Genomic DNA, 26,204 nt, shown 5'->3' with positions numbered 1-26,204 from the left:
CGGTCATGCGAACAGATGTTATAATAAGATGTAAATATATTATAATATCAAAATGGTTCCTTTTACACCGCGAGCAGTCGCTGCTCGGATGTAATTGTTCAATTAAAAGTAAAAGCTGCCCGTGCAGCAATAAATATTCAACTAGAAAATAAGTGTCTTTACATCACGACCCGTAGGCCGTGTACTTGAAAGATTAAAGAGAAAGAAAAATATTAGACTATGAGGCTGGAGGATCTTGAGGGGTACCTTAATCGACGACAGTTGTAGCTTCATTGTCCGCCCCGTCCATGCCAGTGGCCAAGGAGATTTCGGGCGAGGCAGGTACCCTTGCTCTCTTTTCTTCCGCCAATTGAGCAACGCAGCAGGCTATCTCAGCATGCCTTGCGCGCTCGGGAAGATAGCTGAAATCAGCCTCTTGGTTGTGTGTCCAGAAGTCATAGAAACACTTAACCGCGGCGTTCTTGCTCCAGGCAAGTTTGTCGGCGTTTGTTTCTTCAAGCTTCTCGATTTGGCGCTCCAATGTTGCGGTCTCCTGTCTGCTCGCGGTCAAGTCCTCCTCGAGCTTTTTAGCTGCATGGTAGTTGATGCGGTTAGACTCCTTGAAGTTGTCCCTTTGCTCCACGGCCTTATCCAAAGCAGTTTGCTTCTCCCTTAACTCCTCAACCAGTTTGTTCTTCTCCTCAAGCAATACCTCAAGCTGTTCAGCGTATTGCGCTTCGACAGCCTTGAGTTCTTCAACATGTCGTTGCTCCAAAGCCTTAGACTGCTTGGTGATAGCACCCGAGCGGAGCCGCTGGCAGTAAGGGTCAACATTGCCTGCGATCAAAGCAAAAGTTATACTATCTGTAGAGTATAAAAGGGCTGTCTCCACAGAAAAAGATAACTTACACTGGAAAAATCATTTAATGCGCGGGTTAAGATCTGGTCGACGTCCATCATCTCCGTCACAACCATCACCTCTCGGCAGCGTTCGTGCTTCAAAATTTTGGCTACCCTGTCTTTGACCGATCTTAAGGCGCGACTCGATAAGTCGCCGCCTGTGGAAGCAGGAGCAGCCTGCTGAGTATGGTCGGTTAGGGCAGATGGGGAAGGTGTCGACCCGACAGGAGCAGGAGGAGTTTGCTGCTCGAGAGGAGAAGGAGGTGGTGTTACGTTTGTTGAAGGTCCGTCTACCGGAGGGCCTGAAGTATGGGTTTTCTTGGCCGGAGGTGCTTTATTGCTTTCCTCGGGAAGCCGTTCGCTCATTTTCTTCTTGCTCAGGGGAGCTTCAGGAGCCTCGGGGGCACTGTATATGTTGAATACATTCTCGGAGTCCATGTCTATATGAAAAGCAAATACACGAATAGTGAGATAGTATAAACGACTGAGTATGTTCTGTTAGGAAAAGAAACAAAGAAAATTGTAAGTGAAATACTCGAGCTATCATTACTGGTCGCTACATTATATACTCTACTAGTGTTACACTCACTCTCTGGCATGAAGAAGTCTGAATCTAAATTGGGAGTGCACTTAAAGTTGCTGTCCTCGTCAAATAAGTGACAGGGAATTGGCAAACTATCTAAGAGTGAGAGATCAGTACCGTTCTCATCCGAAGATTCGTCGAGGAGCTCGAGAGGTTCGGTGGCTTTCTTTTTTCCCTTTCTCGTTGGGGCGGGGGGAGCAGCAGCCCGCGGGGTTCTGGAGGGTTCCTTGATTGTCACTCCAGTTGCCCTCCTCGGAGGGGGTTATGGCACATCTGGGTGTTGCTCGGGAACCTCTCCACCAGTGGCATTCCCCGGTGTTGTCTCCCTCACATCTTGGTGAGGGGCCAAAAGGCCGACCAGTCTTAGATTGGCCTCTGTGACCAGCTGTTTGACACTTTTCTCTATGTCGGTCATGCTGGCCAGGAGGGCTGATCGGATCTCCATGTCTGGTGTAGGCTCTGGTCGCAACCATGGGCCTGAAACGCACTAAATTTCTAAGGGAAACGCAACAAAAAATTGAAGAAAGATAAACGACCAGTGGTACAAAGACTTTACCTCCTTATGTGAAGGCCAAGTTGTTCGCGACCATGTCAGTGGTCAGAAAGTACTCCAGATGGTACTTCCCCACGTTCGAGATATAAGTGGTGTCAGTCAGGAAAGTGCGACTTGTTTCCTGGTGACAGAAGTGGAAAAACCCCGTGTTTTCCTGGTTGGGGTTAGATTTTAGGTCGAACAGGTAGTTGACCTCATGTGGCATGGGGATGGGCAATTTCTTATGGCTATAGAGGATATAGAGTGCAACAAGCATTATATATCCGTTGGGAGTTATTTGAAAAGGAGCGACCTCGAAGTAATTGGCCACCTCCTGGAAAAAAGGATGAAGAGGCAGGATCGCTCCTGCCTCGATGTGGTACCTCGACCATGCGCTGAAAGCGCCTCCAGGCAAGTTCGCCCGTTGGTCTTTGGTGGGTTGGACTAGGGCCACCCCAGGAAGTCCATATTTTTTAATTAGCGATCATCCTGATCGTTACTCGGCTAGAAGGGGCGATGTACCATTCAACATCTGGTTGAACGGCGTTTCGAAGCTGAGCACGAGTTTGGATGTTGGGGTCAGGGATATTTCTTTCCCGAAAATTGGTCGAGGGAATTCCAGCCTGAGGAGCAGGCTGATTTGAAGGGTTGGAAGGTTTCTTTTTCTGGGCAGTGGATTTTACTCTACCCATGGCTGGAAGGTTTGACTGAGGTCTATTGGGTGGGGTTCGAGAAAAAGGAATTTCTGGTATCAACAGCGATGGTTGCTCCTCATCTTCAAGTAATTGGGCAAGCAAGTCATCGTCGATAGGCCTTTCACCTCCCCACGAATCCTGCATGAAAAGCTGCGAACAGAGAAAGGGGGAGGTGAGAACGTAAAGCCTAAAATTCTATGTTGAGAGTTAGAATAACGTTGCTCGCGTATAAAAGTTAAGCTTTTATACGAACAACAACATTCTAGCAAAAACACTAAGTTTTATACGAGCAGTTTGAAAAGCAGAAGTAAAAAGTTTTTCAGGAAAAAAGCTTTTTCGACTCCGAAGGGGTGGGAAAAACCCAGTTTTTCAACTAGCCTAAAAATCGAATTTTTACTTCGATTTTATGCCCTAAATCTACAATCTCGACTGCCAAACTGGCTCCTAACTCCTACGAAACATTGCTTTACTACCCTATCAAACATCTATTGATATATACACAATCCCCATAACAGTTTCAGCCAAGAACATGCAAAGGTTCAGAGATAAAAATAACTATGAAGCAGTTTTGAATGGAAACTCAAATGTCTAAGAAGTTCATGAAACTTACTTAGATGAAGAACAGAGTCTGAACACATGGTCTGAACAAGAAAGTTGTTGAGCGTCCGGATGTGAGTTCCTGGGAATTTCTGGGTTCTAAGGACAGAAGTTCTTCGAAGTTCTTGGAGAGGAGATGGCAAGAGAAAAGTAAAAAGTAAAAATGTGGATTTGGGGTATTACTTATAGCGGCTGCAACACAGTAGAAGAAGTAATCATGAAGTACCTTTTTCAAAGCATGGGGAAGTGAAATAGACGTCAGACAAGTTATTGGGAAACTGAAAAGACTTGATTGAACATGATTGATTACTTTTTCCAAGAAAGCATGGGCGGTTCTGACAAATTTTGTGGGGTATTTGAAGGGTCAGTTTCTGAAGTTTACTTATTGCTGGTCGTAATAAATAAACTTGGGGGCAAATATTTACCCAAAAAAACGGCTGCTGATGATGTGGTAGGGATTTCTCACACGTGGTTGACACGTGGCAGAAGTGTTGTTCGACTATCGACCAGAAGCACATCACTTCGTCAGGCTTAACTTTTAGATACGACCGGGCTGGTCGTATAATTTGATTTGTTTCCTTCTAAGTTGTAATCTTATAATAATTGCATTGAATATTTCCTCATTATTACTTTGATACACGGTTATTAAGGAAAGATACGACCCGTTGGCCCATGTAACCCTCCTTGAGCCTATAAATATACATGAAATAGCTTAAGGAAGGAACTTTTGGCCTGAATATTTTTGCTAAGATAGAGAGAGAAAGAGAGCTATAGTGCAATTATCCATCGTTTCATTGTATTTCTTCTAAGGTTTGTTAAACTCAAGAACCCTAGTTCTTTGATCACGACTTTGAGATTCAATATCAATAATAGCACTAAGTGGACGTAGGTCAATACCATTCTTTGGGGCCGAACCACTATAAATCCTTGGTGTTTTCTTTTTTTCCATTGGATTATATTCTTAATTATCGTTTTATCTTCTGTCGTACATTTGACTCTGTGTCGTTGGTCAACAAATATATAATTTATAACTTTTGATAGATATAAGTTTGTAAATAAATAATTTTTTTAATTAATTTAGATAATTTTTCATTTTTCATTTTAAAATATATTTTTTAATTAATTTCTATTTTAAAACATGTTAAAATCAATTTTAAAAAATCATTTTAAGTTGGACCAATCACGAAGTGACACGTGTTGGTCCAGTTAGCACCTAACAGAGTGTAACGGACGAAGATTAATGGAATAACTATTTTACTAACATTGGGTACTTTCCCCATGAAAAAAAAGATTGGGTCTATGCTACGTACAAACTCAAAACTTTGGGTACTTATGCCGCAAATATCCCTAAATATATTAATTATATTTATATTATGTTTTTAGTTAAAAAAATTTATATTCTTAGTGTGGTAGAGTTCAGACATATTTGGTTCGGCAAAGTAATTGAGTTATTTGCCATTCTCTTTTTATTCTGGGAGACAGACGTCGAAACCTCTTGGAGGCGGCGAATATATTTTAAGAACTATGTGCTACACAAGCATTGGTTTTTATTTTATTGTTATTATTGTTCATTATAATTATTATCTAGATTAATTATAATTATTATTTCTATTGTTTTATTTATAATTATAATATATATATTGTATTTATCATATATTGTGTTTATTCAAATATTATATTTTTCCTTAAAAAACATCTTTAAGCAAATATGAAATCCATTTTCACTTATTCAATTCTCATACCTCATATTTAATCTATTTTTTGCTTTTTCCACCCTTCTTACCAAACAAAGTCTTATAATCATAGTATTTTGATGTTTTTAAAAGCCTCATTTGATGCTAGCAACATATCTCTATCGGCTAGAAATTAAATCATACCCACATATTTTAAACTGAAAAGTAACATGTATTGAGAGTAATGATAAATAACACAAATGATGAACAACATCACCTTACGTAAGTGAAATTTAATATCAGGTAATTAATATTCATAAGAGTTGTGCCCAATAGCAATACTCATTATCATGTCAGCCCGATAATATCTACAAGTTTCCTGAGAGTCCCTCCTAAATGTTTGTCCTAATAGTCCTTTTGTATATAAACACTTTTATATGTTGCAAGTGGCCGTAGAAAACTTATTATAAGAATCCCTTAAAGATAATTACAAGTTTCTAAGTGGGGGTTAGTGCAAAATAATTTTTAATGAGTTATGAAAGCAAGTAAATGTTTATGTTTTTAATTTGGTAGAAAATAACCTAACCACCCCTTTAATATTACATATTATTAAATATGTTCTTTAGCAAATTATTATTTTATTCTAAATATTTTAATATTATGTATATTAATTTTGTTTAATTAGTTTTTATTTTAAAATTATTTTAATTTTTTTTTTCATTTTTTATGGGTTGTTGAATGATGTACTATACCACAAAATACATATATTAAGTTGAAAAATAATATACCAACAAAACTTACAAAATTATTACTAAAAAAATGTATATACTATGCTAACAAAATTATATACTAGTATTAAAATATATATACAATGATACAAAATTATATACTACAATTATGTATAATAAAATAGAAACTAAATATCATAAAAAAAAATGATATACCACACCACAAAAACCATATACACTAGTTAGAAAATAATATACTAACAACCCATAAAAACTTAAAAAATTAATATAATTTTAAAATAAAAAACTAATTAAACAAAACCAGCATACGTATATCACTATATTAAAGTTATACACTTTATAAAAAATAGCAATTTAGACAATTAACAATAAAAAATAATCATTTCTCTAAAAACATTTAAAATAAAGATATTAGCTTCTTAGTGCCATTATTTTGGGTGATTTACTATAATTTCTCAATCTAATTTTCTGTCTCATTAAAGAACGATTTTGGCTCTGCAGATACATAATCTAATCAATTTTTTTTCTTCCAAATTTCCATAAATAATAATAATAATCACTCGTTATCCATAAAACATCATATGATTTTGTAAGCACTTTTGGGATATAGGCAGTGATGGATACCCAACATGCATACTGCCCAACCATTACCAATGCGCGTTATAAAAGGATCATAATTCACACATCACGCGACACTACACTTGTCTCAACAAACGACAAGTGTGTATAACGTTTTTTCTTCCAAGCCTAGTTGGTTGTGCAAATTCTTATCAAGACACATATTTTTCACTATTGCAAAAAACCACACATTTAATCTATATTAAAAAAAGCCAAGAATAATAGGTTAATGGGTACTTAATATAATTAACTTTGTCAAAAATATACCATATATAATTAAATTAAAAGATCCCCACTCTCTTTACATGTATATTCTTTCTCACAAGCACGCGGATAAGTTTGGCATCCACAGTGTGTGTTGTGATAGGAGGATTTTTTCATGTAGTGCATTTGATCAAGATAATGAAAAATTTCCCAATTTAATCATAATATTATTGCTTGAAGATCGAGCGCCACCGCCACCACAAGAGATCTTCATCTCTTTTTTCTTCTTTTAGTTCTTTTTGGATTTTTTTCTTTTCTTCTTTTTATTTTTTTCTGGTGCAATTTTTTTTCTTACTTTTGACTATATAATCCATGCGTGGCCAATAGTGGTAATAATAGTCAAGAAAATGGTTATCAAATGTGAAAAATTGTATTCAGATTTCAATTAATAATAATAATAATAATAAAAGATGAAACTGATATTTCATCTAAAAAACAGGTATGAATTAAGTGTAAGCTTTGATTTTATTGCATCGACAAAACATGTTATACATATCATCCATGAAGCAAGAAGAAAAAGAAAAGCAGTATCCCATTCAGTAAGACGGTCCCATATGTCTCCACTAAAAGCACACAAGACACATCTACACCAGAGAGACCTTCTAACTTTATGCCATTTTGTTATGAGTCATTTAATGCATGTAAGGCTTCAAACTTGTTGAAGTACTTAGGTAGGGATTTGAAGTGATCTTTTCTTAGAATTTTAAGTTTGTATCATTTGATACGGATTTAGTGAATTTTTTAGGAGAATCATACCCTATTTAAAAATTTTGAACTCTTTTAGAATATTGGTTTGAATTAGGACTGACAATTTTCAATGTGATATAATGATAAAACTTAAAAATGATATGAAATAAATTGGTTGGAAGATATATTTAATTTTAATGTTATTTTCATATTGTTATATCAATTTTTGGAGTGTCACTACACATCGGCCCAGATCATGCCTAAGGCTCATTCGTTGGTAACTTTGTCTAATTATTAGGCTAAGCCCAATAACACAAGTCCACACTCAAACGTAACTCTAACTCCTTAATATAAATAAGATGAGTAAGAACCAAGATAAGGGGGGATGCGAGATGAGATAGAGAAAAGGGCGGCAACTTTGTGCAGAGAGAGTTCTCCATCTTCAATGGAGCTAACTAAAGATTAAATACAAATGTAATCCGTGGTTGTTAAGATGAATAATAGTGACTAAGTAGATGTATGTCATTTTTTTTGGGTCTGAACCACTATAAAATTATCTCTCTATTCATTATTTCTAGGCACTAAAAGCATCTCATATGCTTTATTTAGCTCTCACAAATCTTCTCAATATTATTCTTTGAATGTTAGATGAGTTAACGAAAAAACGAGTCATCACATGTCAACCCGTTTAGCACAATTAATAAACATGTTATTTTCATGTCAACCCAATATTTAATATAAAAATGTACTTTTTATTTTTTTTGAAATTTGATCAAACAAAACTGAAATAATTCTTCTTTTTCTTTTTCTATGAAAGATTGTTGATGGACATCTGAACTAGGTATTGTGTTTATACTGTAGATTTTATAATATGTAATATAATTTCGAATAATCTACTATATATAAAAATGAGACCTTTTCGGAAAAATCTAAATTTAATTTTTTATTTATAATTTTAAATTAGTTATGATATATTCATCTAAAATCATAGTAACTGTAATGCCCCAAATTTCCTAATAAGGTTGATGACCTTGATTAGGAGGCTGGGAGGGCCATAATTAATTTATTATGCTATTTAATGATAATATGCATGTTTAGGTGTATTAAATATGCATGTGAACCCATTTGTGATTAATTGAGTGATTTTCATATTTTGGTCATTTCGGACATTTTTGGCATATATGTGAAATAGGCGTGGTGCTTTGTTATTATTTGGTAATGCCAGTGTTACCCAGCACAAGACGATCCTAGGAGGTAAGCTAGTGGGAAAGTCACAATGGGATTTAAGCTTGACTTGGAGTAAGTCAAGGGGTATTTAGAGCATTACCGGGTTATCGGGTAATGGGAATTAATATTTGGTGATAAATTGAGAGTTAGTAAGACCAGGGGGAAATTCTGGAAGTTTTGACTATAATGTCCCCGGGGGTGTTTTCGGGACCCCGAGCATTAGGTTTTATTGGAAGCTACTTAAGCTTGAAGTAACCTTTTAAGAAAATAAAAAGAACGTTATGTACGTTCTTTTTCCCTAAAAGTTCCATTTTCGTTTCCCGATCGCGTTTTCAAAGATAACTTGAGTTCTAGGACTCGGAATCAAGCGAGGATCGAGGCATAGAAATCCTAAGGAGAATTAGAAGCCTATTAGCCGGAGGATTTAGTTGGAAACAACTCAATCGGAGGTAATTCAAGTTTAAGTTTTAAAAAGTTTTTAAGCTTAAATTGGACTTTGTGAATCGTTGAGTTTTTAGTTCGTTTGAGCCTCAGGTTTTGGTGGTTTTGGACCACTGGGGAGTTTGGGAACTTTGATTTGATGATTGGGAATGTTTAGACATGTTTTTGGGAGGTTTTAAAAGGTTAAAAACGAAGAAAGATGGCTGCCCCGAAGTTGGGCTGCGACCCTTGCTCGATGAAGCAGGTGCCTGATCTGTTCTTGCTGGGCGCCGCGGCCCTTGGTGTTGGGCGCCGTGGCGCTTGCCTCTGGTTGTGCTGGGGGCCGCGGCTCAGGCAGGCTTTTGAGCTCGTTTGGGTGTTTTGACCCCGGGAACATGGTTTTATGCCTCGGGATCATTCACACTACCCGGATTAGTGAGGATTGATGTCTTGGAGGCTAAGTTTTAGTTCAAGGATTGGTTTTAGAACTTGAACTCATTGGGTCACCATTTGTGGTTGTGACTAGGTTATCACTAGAGGCTTGGAATCAGGATCGTGCTTGTGGCTCATTTGTTAGTAACCTGTGCTTGGACCTAAGGTAAGAAAACTGCACCCCATGTGTGACATGCATGGCTATTTATGATGCATGTTGGATATTTAAATGTAAACATTGATAGCATAATGAATGCTTGGCAACTTTGCCCATTTGCATATGATTATTGTTGAGGCATGCTGGATGGTTAAATGTGATGCACGAGAAACATGTGATTATGGCATGCCATGAATGATGAATATGGGATTGGTCAGAGCTTGAGTCTCTGTGTTTGTGCATGATCATTATTATCCTAGCAATTGTTAAGTAAGCATGATGAATGCCTCATCTTTGGATGTGTGACATATGATACATATTGGTACCTATTGATAACATTGCTTACTTGTGCATGGCTCTGGCTAACTAGTCAGAATTGGAAAAGGTGTTTGTATCCACTGTGAAGCTGTGACTTATTATTCAGGTTCGGCAGTGGTACTGGGCACTGGTCACATTGCGTTGACTCACTAGTCAGGACGGCCTTAGCGTGTTCCACGCAAGCCATGTCGATTAGATCAAATCGACCTTCTGCATTGAATGACTCAAAGAGCATTAATGCAGGACCGACCTCAAGTTCGATGAATATAAACAAGCGCTTATCTAGCCAAAGGCTAGTCATTTAGAGCCAGGGCTAGCGAGCCCCGTGACTGTTAGGTCACATGGCTATGGGCACCGACCCTCAGTGACATGCTTGTCAGTCACTCATTTGATAAGAGCCATTGCAGGAAAGCCTAGGTAACGGTGTCGTTACACGGCTATGGGCACTAGGCCCCTAGTGACTTGTTTGTCGGTCACTCAGTATGGTTTAACAGAACCTCAAAGTGATATTCACTCATCTGATCAGAGCTATGAGCTCTGTATGATCATTTTGATCATCATATGCATGGCTTTGGGCACTGAGGCCCTAGTGACTTGCTTGTTGGTCACTCAGCATGGTTTACCAGAACCTCAAGTGTTGAGACACTCATCTGATTAGGATTGACTTGATGGTCATCCAATCAGAAGGGCATAATTTCTTATCTGAGCCCCTAGTGACTTGTTTGGCAGTCACTCAACATGGTTTACCAGAACCTCAAGTGTTGCGACACTCATCTGATTAGGATTGACTTGATAGTCCTCCAATCAGAAGGGCAGGATTTCTTATCCTGGATACCCCCACATTGTTTGAACTCATTTGCATGTTGGAATAAAGCTATGTTTGCTAGGCATGCCAGATATGTTTTGATATCATGATACGACTGTTTATGAGCATATGAGTTTTCTTGCTGGGCTTCGGCTCACAGGTGCTTTGTGGTGCAGGTAAATGCAAAAGAAAGTTGGACCATTATTGAGTTGGAGAGCTTAGGTGATGACGTGTACATATGCGGCTGCTCGACCAATACTTGGGCGAGGTTTGAAAGAGGAACTAGGGTTAAACCCTGTTTTGCCGCTTAGAACGGCCTGTTGTAAATATTTTCTTGTAATAGACTCTGAAATTATATTTTTGGGATCCCAATGTATATAGTAAACGTTATAGTGAAACGTTATATCTTAACCAAAATTTTTAATCCTTAAACCGCTAATCATACTTAGTTACACATTTATGGCCAAATGACTCGATTAGCGAGTTTAGCACTGTTTGCAATGCGCACTGTAGCGGTCCCTGGAGTTGGGGCGTTACAGTAACTTTTATATATAAACTAAATTTCCCAAATCAAATTATCAAAACATAAACATAATAATACTAAAGTCTTATAAATATATATCAGTTAAAATATCATAAAATAAAACGAATATTTCAAAATTCTTACCAACATTAATGGGAATTTTTCAAAAATATGGCTTTTATACTATAAATGTGCAAAAATATGGGAGTTATACTTTTCTTAATTTGTATGGAAAATTTATTAAAGAAAAAGTTAAAGTATGGAAACACAATTAGTAGCTAACTTAATATATGAAAATATCAAATTTTTTTTATCATAGTTATGTTTGCTTTGATTTTGATGGTAATTTTATTTTTATTTTTTTTATTTTATTCCATCATTTTTTTATTATATTTTTTTCCTTGTTATTTCTTCCATTTTTTTCTTTTTCTTTTTTTTTTTCTACCAATTTTTTTCTTTCCATTTTTTCATTCTTCTTCTTCTTTTTTTCATTTTTATTCATTTATCTATTTTTTTTCTTTCATTTGTATTGTTTTCTTTTTCATTCTATTTTTTCTTCATTTTTGTATTTATTATTTTCTCCTTCTATTTTTTTTTTCTTTTTTCACACATATGAGTTTTTTTTCATTTTTTTTCTTCTTCCATTTTTTTTTCATTTTTTTCTACCAATTTTTTCATTCATATTTTTTTTCTTTTCATTTTTCCATTATTTTTCTTCTTCTTCTTTTCATTCTTATTTATTCATCTATTTTTTTTCATTCATCATTTCTTTTGTTTTTTTTTTCATATTTTTTTTTTCATTTTTGTACTTATTCTTTTCTCATTCTATTTCTTTTTTTTTCACACATATATTTTAACATTATATAATTATTCTACTATTTTTTATTTATTATATTTTATTATTGTAATTTTTTTTATAGTTTTTTCCACTATATGTAAAAAAATATTCAAATCAATTACTGTAACACTTATAGGAATACCAAAATTTGGAAAGAAAACTAATAAAAATATGAAAACGTGAATGCGTAACTGGTTACCTTGACATTCTTTGTGTGTATATTTATGAGGGTAACTGGTTACTTTCACGTTCTGGTGTGTGTATATTTATGGTTTCTTTATGGTAACTAGTTACTTATGTTACTAAAATCATAGTTACTTCTTCTTCCTTTTTTAATGAAGTGTTCTTCCATTTTTTTCCTTCATATTTGATGTTTCTTTTCATATTTAATATGAGTAACTTGTCACTCCTCTTAGGTAACTGGTTACCCATCTTATGGCAGAAAATTACTCATCTTAGGATAACTGGTTACCCCTCTTGGTGCATGTTATTTAACCTAGCTCTATGATTTTTTTTAAGATCAATCAAGTAACTGGTTACCCTACCCAGAATTTGAAAAAAAAAACGTACAATCTTAAAAAAAATGTTTATAATAAATAAATAATAATTTAAAAAACAATTCATATTACAAAAAAAATTTGTAAAACAACCAAAGAAAAATTTAATATAAAATTAGTAATATAAAAACAATATAAAAAACAAATAACCTAAAAAAATAATAATCAAATTACAAACATACCCTTCCAAATTTGATTAAGAGTAAAGTTATGGCATAAACCAACTTTTATACAAAAATATGGGAAAATAAACCCATAAAAGTGAAAATTCTTAAAAAAAACCTTAGATTAACTTTTTTTGAAAAAAAGCCACATTTTTGCACACTCTATTAAAAATCCCATATAAAGTGTAATTTCCTCAACATTAATTTGTACCAAACATAACAATAAGAAGGGTCGGCGAGAGAGTGGTGCGAATGGGCCTGGCCCCAAAATTTAGCCCAATAATTTCTTTAGAAAAATACCCAAAATTTTCTTTCAAAAAGGCCCTATTTTAGTTTTTTTCCCAAGGCCCCTAAGATCCTTGGGATGGTCCTCACAATAAGTTTTAAAAGGTTCTACAAATATATAATAGTCTATAATAATAATTCAAAGAGAGAAAAGCATCTTCTGAAGGATCTTCAATAATAATTTATCAATTCAATTTAATATAATTTTAATTTTTATAAACGAGAAGTCAAATGCCTTTTATGTATAAAAATAAAATGTATTATTTAAGGGTAATACTCATTTGATACATTGTGTTTTATCGAAATACGGACTTGGTACCCTATGTTTTCAATAATGCCCATCTAGTACTCTGTAATTTGAAATTTTACATATTTGACACCCTAGACTCAAATTTGATCAGCAAAAATTTATCAATATGACCAAAACGCCCTCCATTACATGTGTTAACCTCATATTTGGTCAACAACAGCGAGTTGAATAAATGATATGAAAATGAGACTTGAACTTGTTGACCCTTGATTTGGCCAGCAACACGGAGTCAAATGTACGACAGAAGATAAAACGACAATTAAGAAAGATAATCCAATGGAAAAGAAGAAAACACCAAGGAATTATAGTGGTTCGGCCCCAAAGGATGGTAATGACCTACGTCCACTTAGTGCTATTATTAAGATTGAATCTCAAAGCAGTGATCAAAGAACTAGGGTTCTTGAGTTTCACAAACCTTGGAAGAAATACAATGAAACGGTGAATAATTGCACTATAGCTCTCTCTCTCTCTCTCTCTCTATCTTAGCAAAAAGATTCAGCGATCAAAAGTCCCTTCCTTGAGCTATCTCATTTATATTTATAGGCTCAAGGAGGGTTACATGGGCCAACGGGCCATATCTTTCCTTAATAACTGCGTATCAAGGTCATAATGAGGAAATATTCAATGCAATTATTATAAGATTACAATTTTAGAAGTAAATAAAACAAACTATATGACCAGACTGGTCGTATCTTATAATTAAGCCTGACGAAGTGATGTGCTTCTGGTCGATAGCTGAGCAACACTTTTGCCACATGTCAACCACGTGTGAGAAATCCCTGCCACATCATCAGCATCCGTTTTTAGGATAAACAGAACTAAAGTAATAAAAATGACACAAAAAGTTTAAAGTGGTTCGGCCTCAAGTGATGGTAACAACCTACATCGACTAATACTTTTATTACTGTAGAAAGTTTCAAACTCAATGATCAGATGAGCTAGAATCAACTAACTTTCATATATGCTTGAGAGAATACAAGAATCAGTGTATAAAAGTATATAAACGATAGCTTTATGTCTAGAATATTCAGTGCGTTGAAAAGAATGATTCACTAAGCTATTTATTTATAGACTTAGGAATTTACAGATTGGGTCGTGGGCCTCCCATGACTCGCGCAACAAGTTATAATAAAATAATACATAAATAAGACATTTTACATTTGAAATAGGAAATATCTAAAAAAAAATCTCTGTACTAATGGATTATGAGCACTTCTTCTAGAACAGTAGACCAGCCTTGGTCGAGTGGGCATCGACCAGCCTGGTCGATAGTGTGCAACCAACTGTTAAGTGTAGTTTTGTCTAAGTTCGCACTAGTTGTATGATGAACCTTATGTTGGGAAAACTTATACAGGATCTTATTTATTTTCATGTAGATCTTATATTAAAAAAATTAATATAAGAAAACCTAGAACATGTTTCTAAAATTGAATTCAAACAAAAATAATGACAAGAACACTTACATTATACGCAGCAGAATGAATGAATCATTCATTCAGTTTCTCTAACCCTTGTATCCTTTCAGTCGCAAAGTATTACCAAGAAACTGAACCGTTCTTCAATTTTCTTCACAACCTTCCAAAGTATCATTAGAATCTCCTAGACTAGGGTGGGCAATACTAAATACATGAGATAGATACAGAGAGAAGAAGAGAAAATAATATTGAGGCTTAGAAAAGGACTTATACTGTAGAGAGAATCTAAAACCTACTAGATCTTCTGTTCTTCTCAGAAACAAGTGTGTCTGTCATCTTTTTCAACTCTCACTTAGCATTCCTTTTATAGACTCAATTAGGTAGCATTCCTTTTATAGAATCAATTAGGTCATTTATTTAATTAAAAATAAATAAAATAATAGCCAATTATCAGCCCTAGGTCGAAATTCTCATGGGCTTTAGGCCCGTGAAATTTCTCATTTAATTATAAGCTCATTGGACTTAAAATCCATGCTTGTATTATTTTCTATTGATTTAATTAATTAAATAATTATTTAAATCCTTTATCAAATTAATTATTTCTAATTTGAACCTTTATTTAAACTTATTTATTAATTTAGACACCAATTTATCTTAATAAATAAATCTGCCATATTCTCTTTTCTTCTCTAAATTACATAACTCTGTGAAACTATAAAAAATTGACACGATCAACTTTGATAGTTGTGGACGCTCAATATGCTCAATATTTCACGCCCATAAAAGAACTAGGACAGGCGCTTAGGTCCCTCGGAGGCCCAAGTGCATACTTGAGCCACGAGGCAATCAAGCCGCCACCTTCTCGCAACGGCCTAGCAGGCCTAGGATCATGCCGCGCAAGGTGATCTCGCGCACATAGGCTCACGCCCCATCGCCTATAGGCTCGCGTCCAAGCCCGCATGGCTTCACTGGAGTGCCCACGGCGTCGCACCCGTGGCCTCGCTGAAGCGTCTCGGCGTCGCGCCCGTGGCCTCGCTGGAGCCTCTCGGCGTCGCACCCGTGGACTCGCTGAAGCGTCTCGGCGTCGCGCCCGTGTCCTCGCTGATGCCTCTCGGCGTCGCGCCCATCAACCAGACTCGTGAGTGACCGCGGGAGGCTTCAGGTATCTCGTGCCAAGGACCCAAGATCTCCACCTCACGCCAGGACCATAACACACACCAAGGGTCCCATTCATTACACCTTGAGACCCCTATGCTTAGAGGCTCCAGTACGAGTCGAATGGGACGTACTTGTACGACCTAGTACTGAGTACGGATACCAGTGCCAGTGGGACTGCTGGGATAAGAGTTATGGCCCGTACGTCTACGGCCAAGGGTCAGGGTCGACACCACAACCACCTGCGCCACTATGCCTGCCACCACTCGTTAGACATGGGTACGGACAAGTAGTGGAGACATCCTCCTGACACCTGCTCCTGTATAGGATGTACGACCACAACCTCTGAAGCCACTCCCTTAACATAGTACTTATGTACCACTTGGTCTCTTGGGCCACCATGTATCTAAGGCCATTAGAGCCTACTATAAAATGAACTCTAAGACCACCTGAGGAGGGGATTTTAGAAATTTTACTGTAGCAAAAGCTTGAGTGTGAATGAAAGACTGAATTCTCCATTATTGTTCTATCATTGTTCTTGAGTTATTGTTTAAGTTTCTACAGCTTTTCCATTAGTGATCTTGACTTGATAATTTTTCCAACGCAACTTAGTTGACGAGTTCTCACCGTCAACAGTTTGGCGCCGTCTGTGGGAACGTTAGTTTCAAGCTACTGTTCCACCATTGTTTCTGGCAAGAAGAAGATGCCAAGACGTTCAAAGCGACTGAGGGAACCATGGGAGGTAGAGGTTCACCTGAACGGAGTCCAGCTGAAGGCCTCCATGAAGGACGCTCCTCCACCCAGAGACGTGGAGCCCCCGAAGGACCCTGAGGTTCACGGAGGTGATAGAGTGGCCTCGTCATCGGCCGCCCCACCTGGAGAAAGTCCTCCAAGAGAACCACCGGGAAACGCTAATGAGTTCCCTCCTGCAAAACCACCGCAGGCACCGAACTCCGGCCGGCAGGACCCGGGCCCCTCAACCCGTAGGCATGATAAGCATCCCCGGGTCCATTCCGTGAGCTCAAGTTCGAAGTCTCGGTTCTTTGAGGAGGAAATACGTGAGCTGCACCGTAAGAACCAAAGGTTGGAAACCACCTTGGAAAACATGCAAGAGGTCCTGAACGGCCTGTTGCAGGGTAAGTCGAGCGTGACCTTGCCTAAGAGGAAGGAGAAGGGCAAGGATGGGGTGGAGACCAATGTACCGGTAGATGATGGGAGAACCAGACATTCAACCAGTAACACCCCCCGAACGAAGCAACGTGATCACCCTGAACCGCCTGAGCAGGCCCAGAAACCAGCGCCGAGGACCAACGCTGCCCCTCGCAATGAGGACGAGGTCACCTCCAAAAGAGCACCCTCAGACTTGCGAGAGGAGCTCAATAAGAGGAGGGCATGCAAAGGGACCACGCCCCCTATGGCGCCTCGAGAGGGCAAGGGAAAGGCAGATCTTAGCTCGTCCGCTTTGAGGGACACTCTCAGCAAGAGGAGGCAGGACCTAGACACAGAGATGAGGAGCCTGCGGAGCAAGATCGTCACCGCATCAGGCGGCCAGGCCTTTGAGGAGGACTTCGACCATGAGTCGCCCTTTGTGAGAGAAATTCAGGTGATCCGGCTCCCTGCCAACTTTAAGGAGCCCAATATGACCCCTTATGAAGGGAACACGGATCCAAAATACCACATGGATGCGTTTAATGATCTGATGAAACTGAGGGGAATTGGAAGTGGTGCCAGGTGCCATTGCTTCGCTGTTACTCTGAAAGGACCCGCCTACAAATGGTTCAAAAGACTAAGGTCGGGGTCCATCAGATCCTGGCAGCAGTTTTCTGACGAGTTCCTCCAACAACACCATGCCGTGCGGGACTACACGATGCCAGGTACCAGCCTGGCCACCGTGAAGCAAGGAGAGAATGAGAGCCTGAAGAGCTACATTCACCAGTTTAATATGGAGGCCGCGAAAGTGGGTAGCTTAACTCACCGAGAGTTGAAAATGGCCATTACAGCTGGGGTGCTCCCAGGAAGCAAGTTGTGGGACAACATGCTGAAAAGGGAGGTCACCGACTTAGACGACTTCTACGAAAGAGCGCAGAAGTACATACGTGTGGAGGATGGCCACACAAACCTAAAGGCAGGGAAGGAGGAGCCCCACGCAAAGCCCCCAACTAACGACGGGTCGAATGTAGCAAAGAAGAAAAGGGCATACGATGGATCAAGAGATGACCACCAGAGGAAAACCAAACAGGGGAATGATCACAAGCAAGTGGCTTACACTTACTACACAGACCTCACAGATACCAGGGAGCACATTTACCTCACCAATGAAGATCGAGTTCCTTTCAAAAGGCCCCCACCAATGAGAAAGGACCGGTCCAAAAGGGACCCTAGTAGATACTGTTAGTACCACAAGGATACCGGTCACACCATGGTAGAGTGTATCCATTTGAAGGAAGAAATTGAGGAACTCATCCGCAGGGGACATTTGGGCAGGTATGTGCGCAAGGATAACCAGAGGCCAGAAGGAGGAGTGTCCTCGCCGCGGGCACGTGAGGTGGCCCCGGAAGTGCAAGGAGAGGTCAGGACCATCTTTGGAGGACCAGGATTCGGAGGCGATTCCAGAAAAGGGCGAGACAGGTATGCCAAGGAGGCTCGACGAAGTCCACCACATTGCGTCTTAAGTTTGGAGCAACGCCCCCCGAAGAGCTTCAAGGGCGAGAATGACTCAATAACTTTCACTGAAGAAGATGCGTAGGGGGTGCACTTTCCTCATAACGACCCCCTGGTGCTAACCGCCCAGCTAGCTAACATGAGGGTACATCGGGTCATGGTGGATAACGGGAGCTCTGTGGACATCTTGTATCGACAGGCGCTGGAAAAGATGGGGTTGAGCCTCCGTCACCTAAAGCCTTGCACTACGACTTTGTATGGGTTTACAGGAGATTCGATGCAACCCCTGGGGACAATCGAATTAACCCTCACCATGGGGGAGCAACCTAGGCAAACCACCGTAATGGCTAACTTCGTCATGGTAGATTGCACCTTAGCCTTCAATGCGGTATTAGGGAGACCCTCTCTGAGAGAATTGAAGGCGATAACTTCTGTGTATCACCTAGCCATGAAATTCCCTACCCCTGGGGGAGTAGCATGCGTGAAAGGGGAGTAGAAGGAAGCGAGGGAATGCTATAACATGTCCCTCCGCGCAGCCACCAAACCATCCATACCAATGACGATGGCTGTGCATGAAGGAGCGACCCACACAAGTTAGATCTACACAAGATTGGACCCACAGGTTACGGAGCCTCTCGAGAAGTGCTACCAGCTAGACTTCGGCTCTTAGTGCCAAAAGAACCTATGTTTAGCTTGTTCTTCGTTATTTTAGCTTAAGTAAGAATAAAAAAGGCTACCCTAGGTAGCCTCCTAGTTAGATGTAACCCCCCTTTTTTTTACAAAGTTAGATGTAAACCGCGTGCTATGAATGAAACCGTTTGCTACTTCCCGTGTTTACTTTCTTCGCTGCACAAGCATCAGCCAAAGTGCCTGCCGAAATAAATTTCACCAAGCACTTGGGGGGTAGGACAGGGGGCAAGAACATGCAGCCAGCAAAAGAGCTCCTAAAAAGGGACCCTATAACGAAGGATCCTAAAAAGGACCCCTTGCCCTCCTAACTCCTAAAAAGGGACCCTCTAACGGAGGATCCTAAAAAGGACCCCTTGCCTTCCTAACTCCTAAGGGAGACCCTCTACCAAGAGGATCCTGAAAACAACCCTCCATCAGAAGGACCCCAAAAAGGACCCTTCAACGGGGATCCCAGAGGGACCCCCTATATCAGGGCCTTAAGCGGAGTCCTTACAAGGCATCTCCTGGGATCACAAGGATTAGCTACCCGTGTGAATATCAAGGAGGCCTTAGGGACTTACAAAAAAAAATATATGGTAACGATGATAATAAGTCTAGAGCAGCCACCAAGTCATCTAGCCAATAATAAGTCTAGCCATTATATGGTAACGGCAATAATAAGTCTAGAGCGGCCGCCAAGCCGCCTAGCCAAAAAGGATCCCAAAAGAGACCCTTGTAAAAATAGTACTATGCATAATGACGAGAAGGACGCTTTTCGCAACAAATAATAAGCGCGCGCAAAAATATATAAAAGGATAGCTAGGACTCAAGGGGTCAAAATATCCTTATAAAAGTAATCAAGAGGCACCAAAAGAGGTCTCAGTGAACCCTCTCGCATGGGCTCCAAAGGACCTCCAGCCTGGTAAATAAAAGAGGGGAACCAACCAAACCCCATCATACAGGCTTAAAAGGGCCTTAAATGCAACAGAACAAGAAATAAACAGCAACACATATATTTATACATTAGAAAAAAAAGAGTTCTTGAGATAGTACAAGAGTTACCAAAAGAAAAGTAGCAGTGATAATGATATTACAAAGTAAAAAAAAAGAAAAGAGCAAGACTACTTCAAGGCCTCCTAAGGTGGGCACTCCACAAGGCTGCTCGAGCAACGACCTGTTCACCAAAAGAGGAGAAGTCAAAATTAGGATCTTGCCTCCACACATTGTAAAGGGCACGATCTATGGACCTGCACTCGGTGGTGGCCCTCTCCGTCTCCAAGGAAGCATTCCTCTCCTGCGTCGACTGAAGCTCGGCCCTGAGGGCCTCGACTTCGGCCTCCAATTGGGTAACCCTCTGCTGAGATGTGTCCGCAGTGGCCTTGGCTTCCTGGAGCTCACGCTCCAAGCGGGTGACCTTGCCTTCTAACCTCTTAGTCTTGGCCCTTATTTCCTTCCTCTTCAATGACAAGTTGGAAAATTGGGTCTGGACCTCTGACAACTTAGCATTGGTTCCATTAAGCTCTTCCTCAAGCTCCTGCACTCGGGCTGTGAGGCAGTTCCTCTCAGCAGCAGACGCGGAGAGGTTGTTAGACGAGTCAACAAACCGCATAGCCAACATATAGGTCTGCACACAAAAAAAGTTAGCAACAGCAGCAATAAGTGACAAAAGGAAAAAAGAATATATGCATAAACACCTATACATAATAGGGCCAACGCGAGGAGCAGGGACTCACCCAAGCCATGGAGCGCCTTAGATTCTCCCCAAGGTCCGTCTGAGCCACGTTCCTAAGGCCACTCTAGTCGGATACAGGGAGGCCCGAGGCAAGCTGGATGTATCGCTGTCCGAACGACGTTGCCATCCGAGTCACCCAGGGCTCCCCATCCGTACTAGGGACACCTGGCTGGATGGGGACAGACGACCCGCTTGCCGATGCGGGAGGAGGCACGGTGGAAGTGGAAGGCCGAGGCTCTGATAGACCAAGGGGGGGGGGGTCCGTAAGGCCGACGTAATCAACCCCCGACGATCCAAGGTCGAGAGGAGCCCGAGGGAAGGCGTCATGGCCCTCAGGGTCAGGGTAAACACTACACCCCGGAATGTCCTGATGGTCTTGTGAGTGAGGGGCTATGTCCGGATCATAGGGAGCACATGGGGGGCACCCCCAGGAGATGGAGGCAGCTGGTGGAATCCCCCGCGGTCAAGAGGGGCTTCATCCGAGCCCTCCTCATCCTCATCGTCATCTGGGCAAGGCTCAGCCAAGGTCTCCTTCATCTTCGTGGACCCAGAGATGGTCCACAGCAACTTGGGGTCAGAGACGGGAGTTAGCTTGTAGCGGTTCAGATTCTTTACGGTGAAAAGGCGCGCCGCCTCTTTCCTGGCAGGGTTGGCGGTGAGGAACCGTCTCATGTCTTTCGCTTCCAACCCGATGATGGAGGGTTCGGCGAATCGTTCTGCGCAATACGAGCCATTGTCGGTGTGAGCGTAAGGCACGAAACCATAAGTTGCAAAAAAAAAAAAAAAAAAAAAAGAGGAAGTGATGCTCAGAGTACTTACTAGGAGTGGTCCGGAACTCCTCACGGATAGAGAGTGGGCCTTCCACGAAGAAAAAGTCCCGCTTCCAAGCACCCGGGTTAGACACTGAACCCTCTATCAAAGAGACCCCGATGTTGGCTTTTTGTAAGTAGTAAAAGCCTTTTGAATTGTGGAGGGGCATGAGGTTGTAGAGGAAATGTACCTCGGTGGCCATAGGGGCACGCTTCAACAGTTTCATGTATGCGATGAAAAGGCAGCTCAAAGTCAGCCAGCCATCGGGTGCCAGCTGAAGTGGGGCAAGATCGAAGTAGTTGAGGACTGTAACAAAGAACGGGTGCAGCGGAATGGTGCCACCCGCTTTTAGAATTTGCTCGCTGAGGGCCACGAAGCCGAGCCTAGGACGGTCGGCCCGACACGCCTCCAAAGGGGCGTATAGAGCATAATCTGGAGGGACGCGATAATCATTCACGATGTTTATCAGTTTGTTTTCGGACATGCGCGACACCAGCTCGGACGCTAGTAAAGGGGCGTCGTCCTGCTCGTGAGTAGACACCTGTCCGCGTGCCTTCGACATATCTGCAAAATCAAAAGAAAAATGTGACGAAGAGACAGAGTACTTGACCCTCCATTTCTTCTTCCTATCAAGAGTCTTCCATCGAGGGAGCGACGGCGGAAGTGCTAAGCTAGGAAAAACTGAGACTAGGGGCTGAGGAGAAGCATAAGCAGCCCCCTGACGGTCATCAGGCGAAGGTGGGTTGGAAGGCTCATGCGGAAGGTGTCCCTCCATAAACTCTAACTCCCATTACAATTCAAAAAGGGTCATCCTAAGGCTCGCTACGTGGTCACTAAGGTCTGGGGGGGAAGGTCCTCCGTCTCCTCTCGACACCGAGTCAATTTCGCTCTCCACCACCCAAATTTTACGCCTAAGTTCAGCCATGCACTCAAGGTGGCGGATGCGGGCTTGCCTTAAGGAGTCATAGTCCTGGTGAGGGTTGCCCTCAGGGGATTCTGAGTCTGAGGACAGGTCAATAAACTCAGCCCCTGGGGGTATGTCGGACAGGCTGTCACTGGCCATGAAACCACGTCCCAACAGCAAAAAGGGGTTCACGTATAAACGAGGGAAAGGCTACAAAACACAAAGGAATAGGCTTAATATCTCTAGATGCAAACGCCCTAAATGGCCCACTACAGGGTATAAAAAAAAAGAGGAGGGGCGTGCATATGGTCAAACTCACTACAAGCTCAGGCTAAGGTACCCCATCCCGAGTACTGCTAGTTGGGACCCGATAAAAATAAAAGGGAGAAGGAAAGAAAATATACCTCAAGCGATTAAGAGAGCGAAGTTGGGGTCCAAAGGAGGTCGAGGACCGAAAAGCACCAAAGAGTCGAAAATGCGCGTCTGCAAGAATGGACCAGAAAGATGTGTTAGTCACTAAATAGACACACCGAGAAATTAGCTCATATGTAAAAAAAAAAAAAGAAATGAAGAGAAAAAATAAAACAAATGAAACTATGGAAAAAATGGGGTTGTGGAGGATTGAACCCCTTACCTCTTGAAAAAGGAAGGACTCTCCAAACCAATAAGCCAAAGAAGTGAAGTGAAGATTTTAGGCCATGTATGAGGGCCTATTTATAAGAATTAAGGTGAATAGTCTACAAGAGCACCTAAAGGTCCTCTCCTAGACTGGGGGGCAAGTGTGGATGCTCAATATTCCGCGCTCATAAAAGAACTAGGACAGGCGCTTAGGTCCCTCGGAGGCCCAAGTGCATACTTGAGCCACGAGGCAATCGAGCCGCCACCTTCTCGCAACGGCCTAGCAGGCCTAGGATCATGCCGCGCAAGGTGATCTCGCGCACATAGGCTCACGTCCCATCACCTATAGGCTTGCGTCCAAGCCCGCATGGCCTCGATGGAGTGCCCACGGCGTCGCACCCGTGGCCTCGCTGAAGCGTCTCGGCGTCACGCCCGTGGCCTCACTGGAGTCTCTCGGCGTCGCACCCATGGCCTCGCTGAAGCGTCTCGGCGTCGCGCCTGTGGCCTCGCTGGAGCCTCTCGGCATCGCGCCCATGGCCCCAAATATGGCCTCGCCCAAGTATGGTCTCGCGTAGCCTCAGCCAAAAATGGCCTCGCCCAAGTATGGCCTCGCGTGGCCACAGCCAAGTGTGGCCTCACATGGCCTCGCATGGCCTCGCGTGGCCTCAGCCAAGTGTGGCCTCACATGGCCTCGCCCAAGTATGGCCTCGTCCAAGCATGGCCTCGCGTGGCCTCGCGAGAGGAGGGGGGGCCTCGTGAGCAGCTAGGGAGCCGAGTCACCAAGGGGGTCGCAAGGAGGGCGTCTCGCTACGCATCCTTAGACATCTGTCAAGGCCACATGCCTATCAACCAGACTCGTGAGTGATCGCGGAAGGCTTCAGGCATCTCGTGCCAAGGACCCAAGATCTCCACCTCACGCCAGGACCATAACACACACCAAGGGTCCCATTCCTTACACCTTGAGACCCCTATGCTTAGAGGCTCCAGTACGAGTCGAATGGGACGTACTTGTACGACCTAGTACTGAGTATGGATACCAGTGCCAGTGGGACTGCTGGGATAAGAGTTATGGCCCGTACGTCTACGGCCAAGGGTCAGGGTCGACACCACAACCACCTGCGCCACTATGCCTGCCACCACTCATTAGACATGGGTACAGACAAGTAGTGGAGACATCCTCCTGACACCTGCTCCTGTATAGGATGTACGACCACAACCTCTGAAGCCACTCCCCTGACATAATACTTTTGTACCACTTGGTCTCTTGGGCCACCATGTATCTAAGGCCATTAGAGCCTAATATAAAATGAATTCTAAGACCACCTGAGGAGGGGTTTTTGGAAATTTTACTGTAGCAAAAGCTTGAGTGTGAATGAAAGACTGAATTCTCCATTATTGTTCTATCATTGTTCTTGAGTTATTGTTTAAGTTTCTACAGCTTTTCCATTAGTGATCTTGACTTGATAATTTTTCCAACTCGACTTAGTTGACGAGTTCTCACCGTCAACAATAGTTCTAATTAATAATTAAATCAATTAATTAAGACTATGTATATGATTTTATCCAAGGTATAGTGGGGACCATGGGCCTATGAAATCAAGCTCCAATAAGTTATCATAAATCTAACAAATAAATTTACTAACTTATTAATTCCTCGTGACTCCGCTAAAGACTAAAAATTGCACTCTTGAATTCATAGAACGCTCTATAAGCAATATAGATACGTTATTAATTATCCATTGTTACAACCATGATTGTCACTCAATCCTCTATAGACGGTCTACAATGAGATGGGACTAAACTATCGTTTTACCCCTCAGTGCATTTTATCCTTAAAACATTTAGTTCCTTGTAAATGATATTTCAGTAAACTAATATTAGTTACTGAAATGAGACCTCTATCATTCAGCACCTTGAACCAAACTAAAAGGAAACCATCGTTTCACTTCTTCATCAGAAGCTATAGATGTTCATATCTATGATTAACACTCTCACTCAATTATACTACCAAGTTCCCAAGATATAAGTATGGGCTAGTCCGTAGGGTAAGCTGGTAACGAACAAGTCAAAGAACTCAAATAATACAATCAGTTAGCAAACTAACAACTCAGAATTGAGATTGAATTGACCTATGGTCAACTATATGATATGACTAGAATAGATAATAACAGTATGTTTACTTATCCTATCTACTATCAATATCGGTCCAGTCCGATGTAACAAATACATCCGATCTTATCAACTTTGCTAATGTGCTAGAAAGAACATAACACTACAATATGTAAGTAGATCATATTGTAGATTGGCAAGTGAGTGTAAATTATGTGCACTGACTAATCTTAGGACTAACTTATATTTGAACATATAATCATATTTATATTCCACCGTGATTACGTCACTATAAATACGATTAGCTATATGCTTAGGATTTAATAGAAGTTTATATTAAACAAATAATCATGAAAATAAAACATGTGAGCAAAGTGATTGACCAAGTCAAAAAAATGATTTCTATTCTTTTATTGATAATAAATGATGAGATTACAAAGAAATTGAGTTTTAATTAGGGCATAAAACCCCAACAAACTCTCACTTGCACTAATTGAAACTAATGCCTTAATTCTACTAATCCCATTTCTTTGATATGCTTATCAAATGTAGCTTCTGGTAGTGTCTTTGTAAACGGATCCGCAAGATTGTCTTCAGATGCAATCTTCATAACCTTCACATCTCCCCTGGCCACATATTCTCGAATAATGTGATACTTCCTTTCTATATTCTTACTCCTCTTGTGACTTCGAGGTTCTTTCGAGTTGGTTATCGCTCCTGTGTTGTCACAAAACAACACAAGCGGTTTATCAATTTTAGGAATAACATCAAGATCAGAATAAAACTTCTTTAGCCAGACTATTTCTTTGGCTGCTTTT

The 26,204-nt window shown here is 40.9% G+C and overlaps 1 protein-coding gene across 1 annotated transcript; it reads right to left on the bottom strand.

The window, feature by feature from the left end:
- Positions 1 to 163: 163 nt before the first annotated feature.
- Positions 164 to 20,955, bottom strand: LOC133799533 (uncharacterized). Its single transcript, XM_062237541.1, has 5 exons — positions 20,947 to 20,955; positions 20,396 to 20,837; positions 885 to 1,319; positions 326 to 816; positions 164 to 184 (listed from the first exon to the last, which is right to left on the bottom strand). Exons 1-5 carry the CDS (start codon positions 20,953 to 20,955, stop codon positions 164 to 166), a joined length of 1,398 nt encoding a protein of 465 aa, XP_062093525.1.
- Between the last annotated feature and the right edge of the window lie 5,249 nt (positions 20,956 to 26,204).

The sequence above is a fragment of the Humulus lupulus genome, chromosome 9 (assembly GCF_963169125.1).
Source record: "Humulus lupulus chromosome 9, drHumLupu1.1, whole genome shotgun sequence".
Lineage (NCBI taxonomy): Eukaryota > Viridiplantae > Streptophyta > Magnoliopsida > Rosales > Cannabaceae > Humulus > Humulus lupulus.
This window is presented reverse-complemented; position numbering and strand designations above follow the sequence as displayed.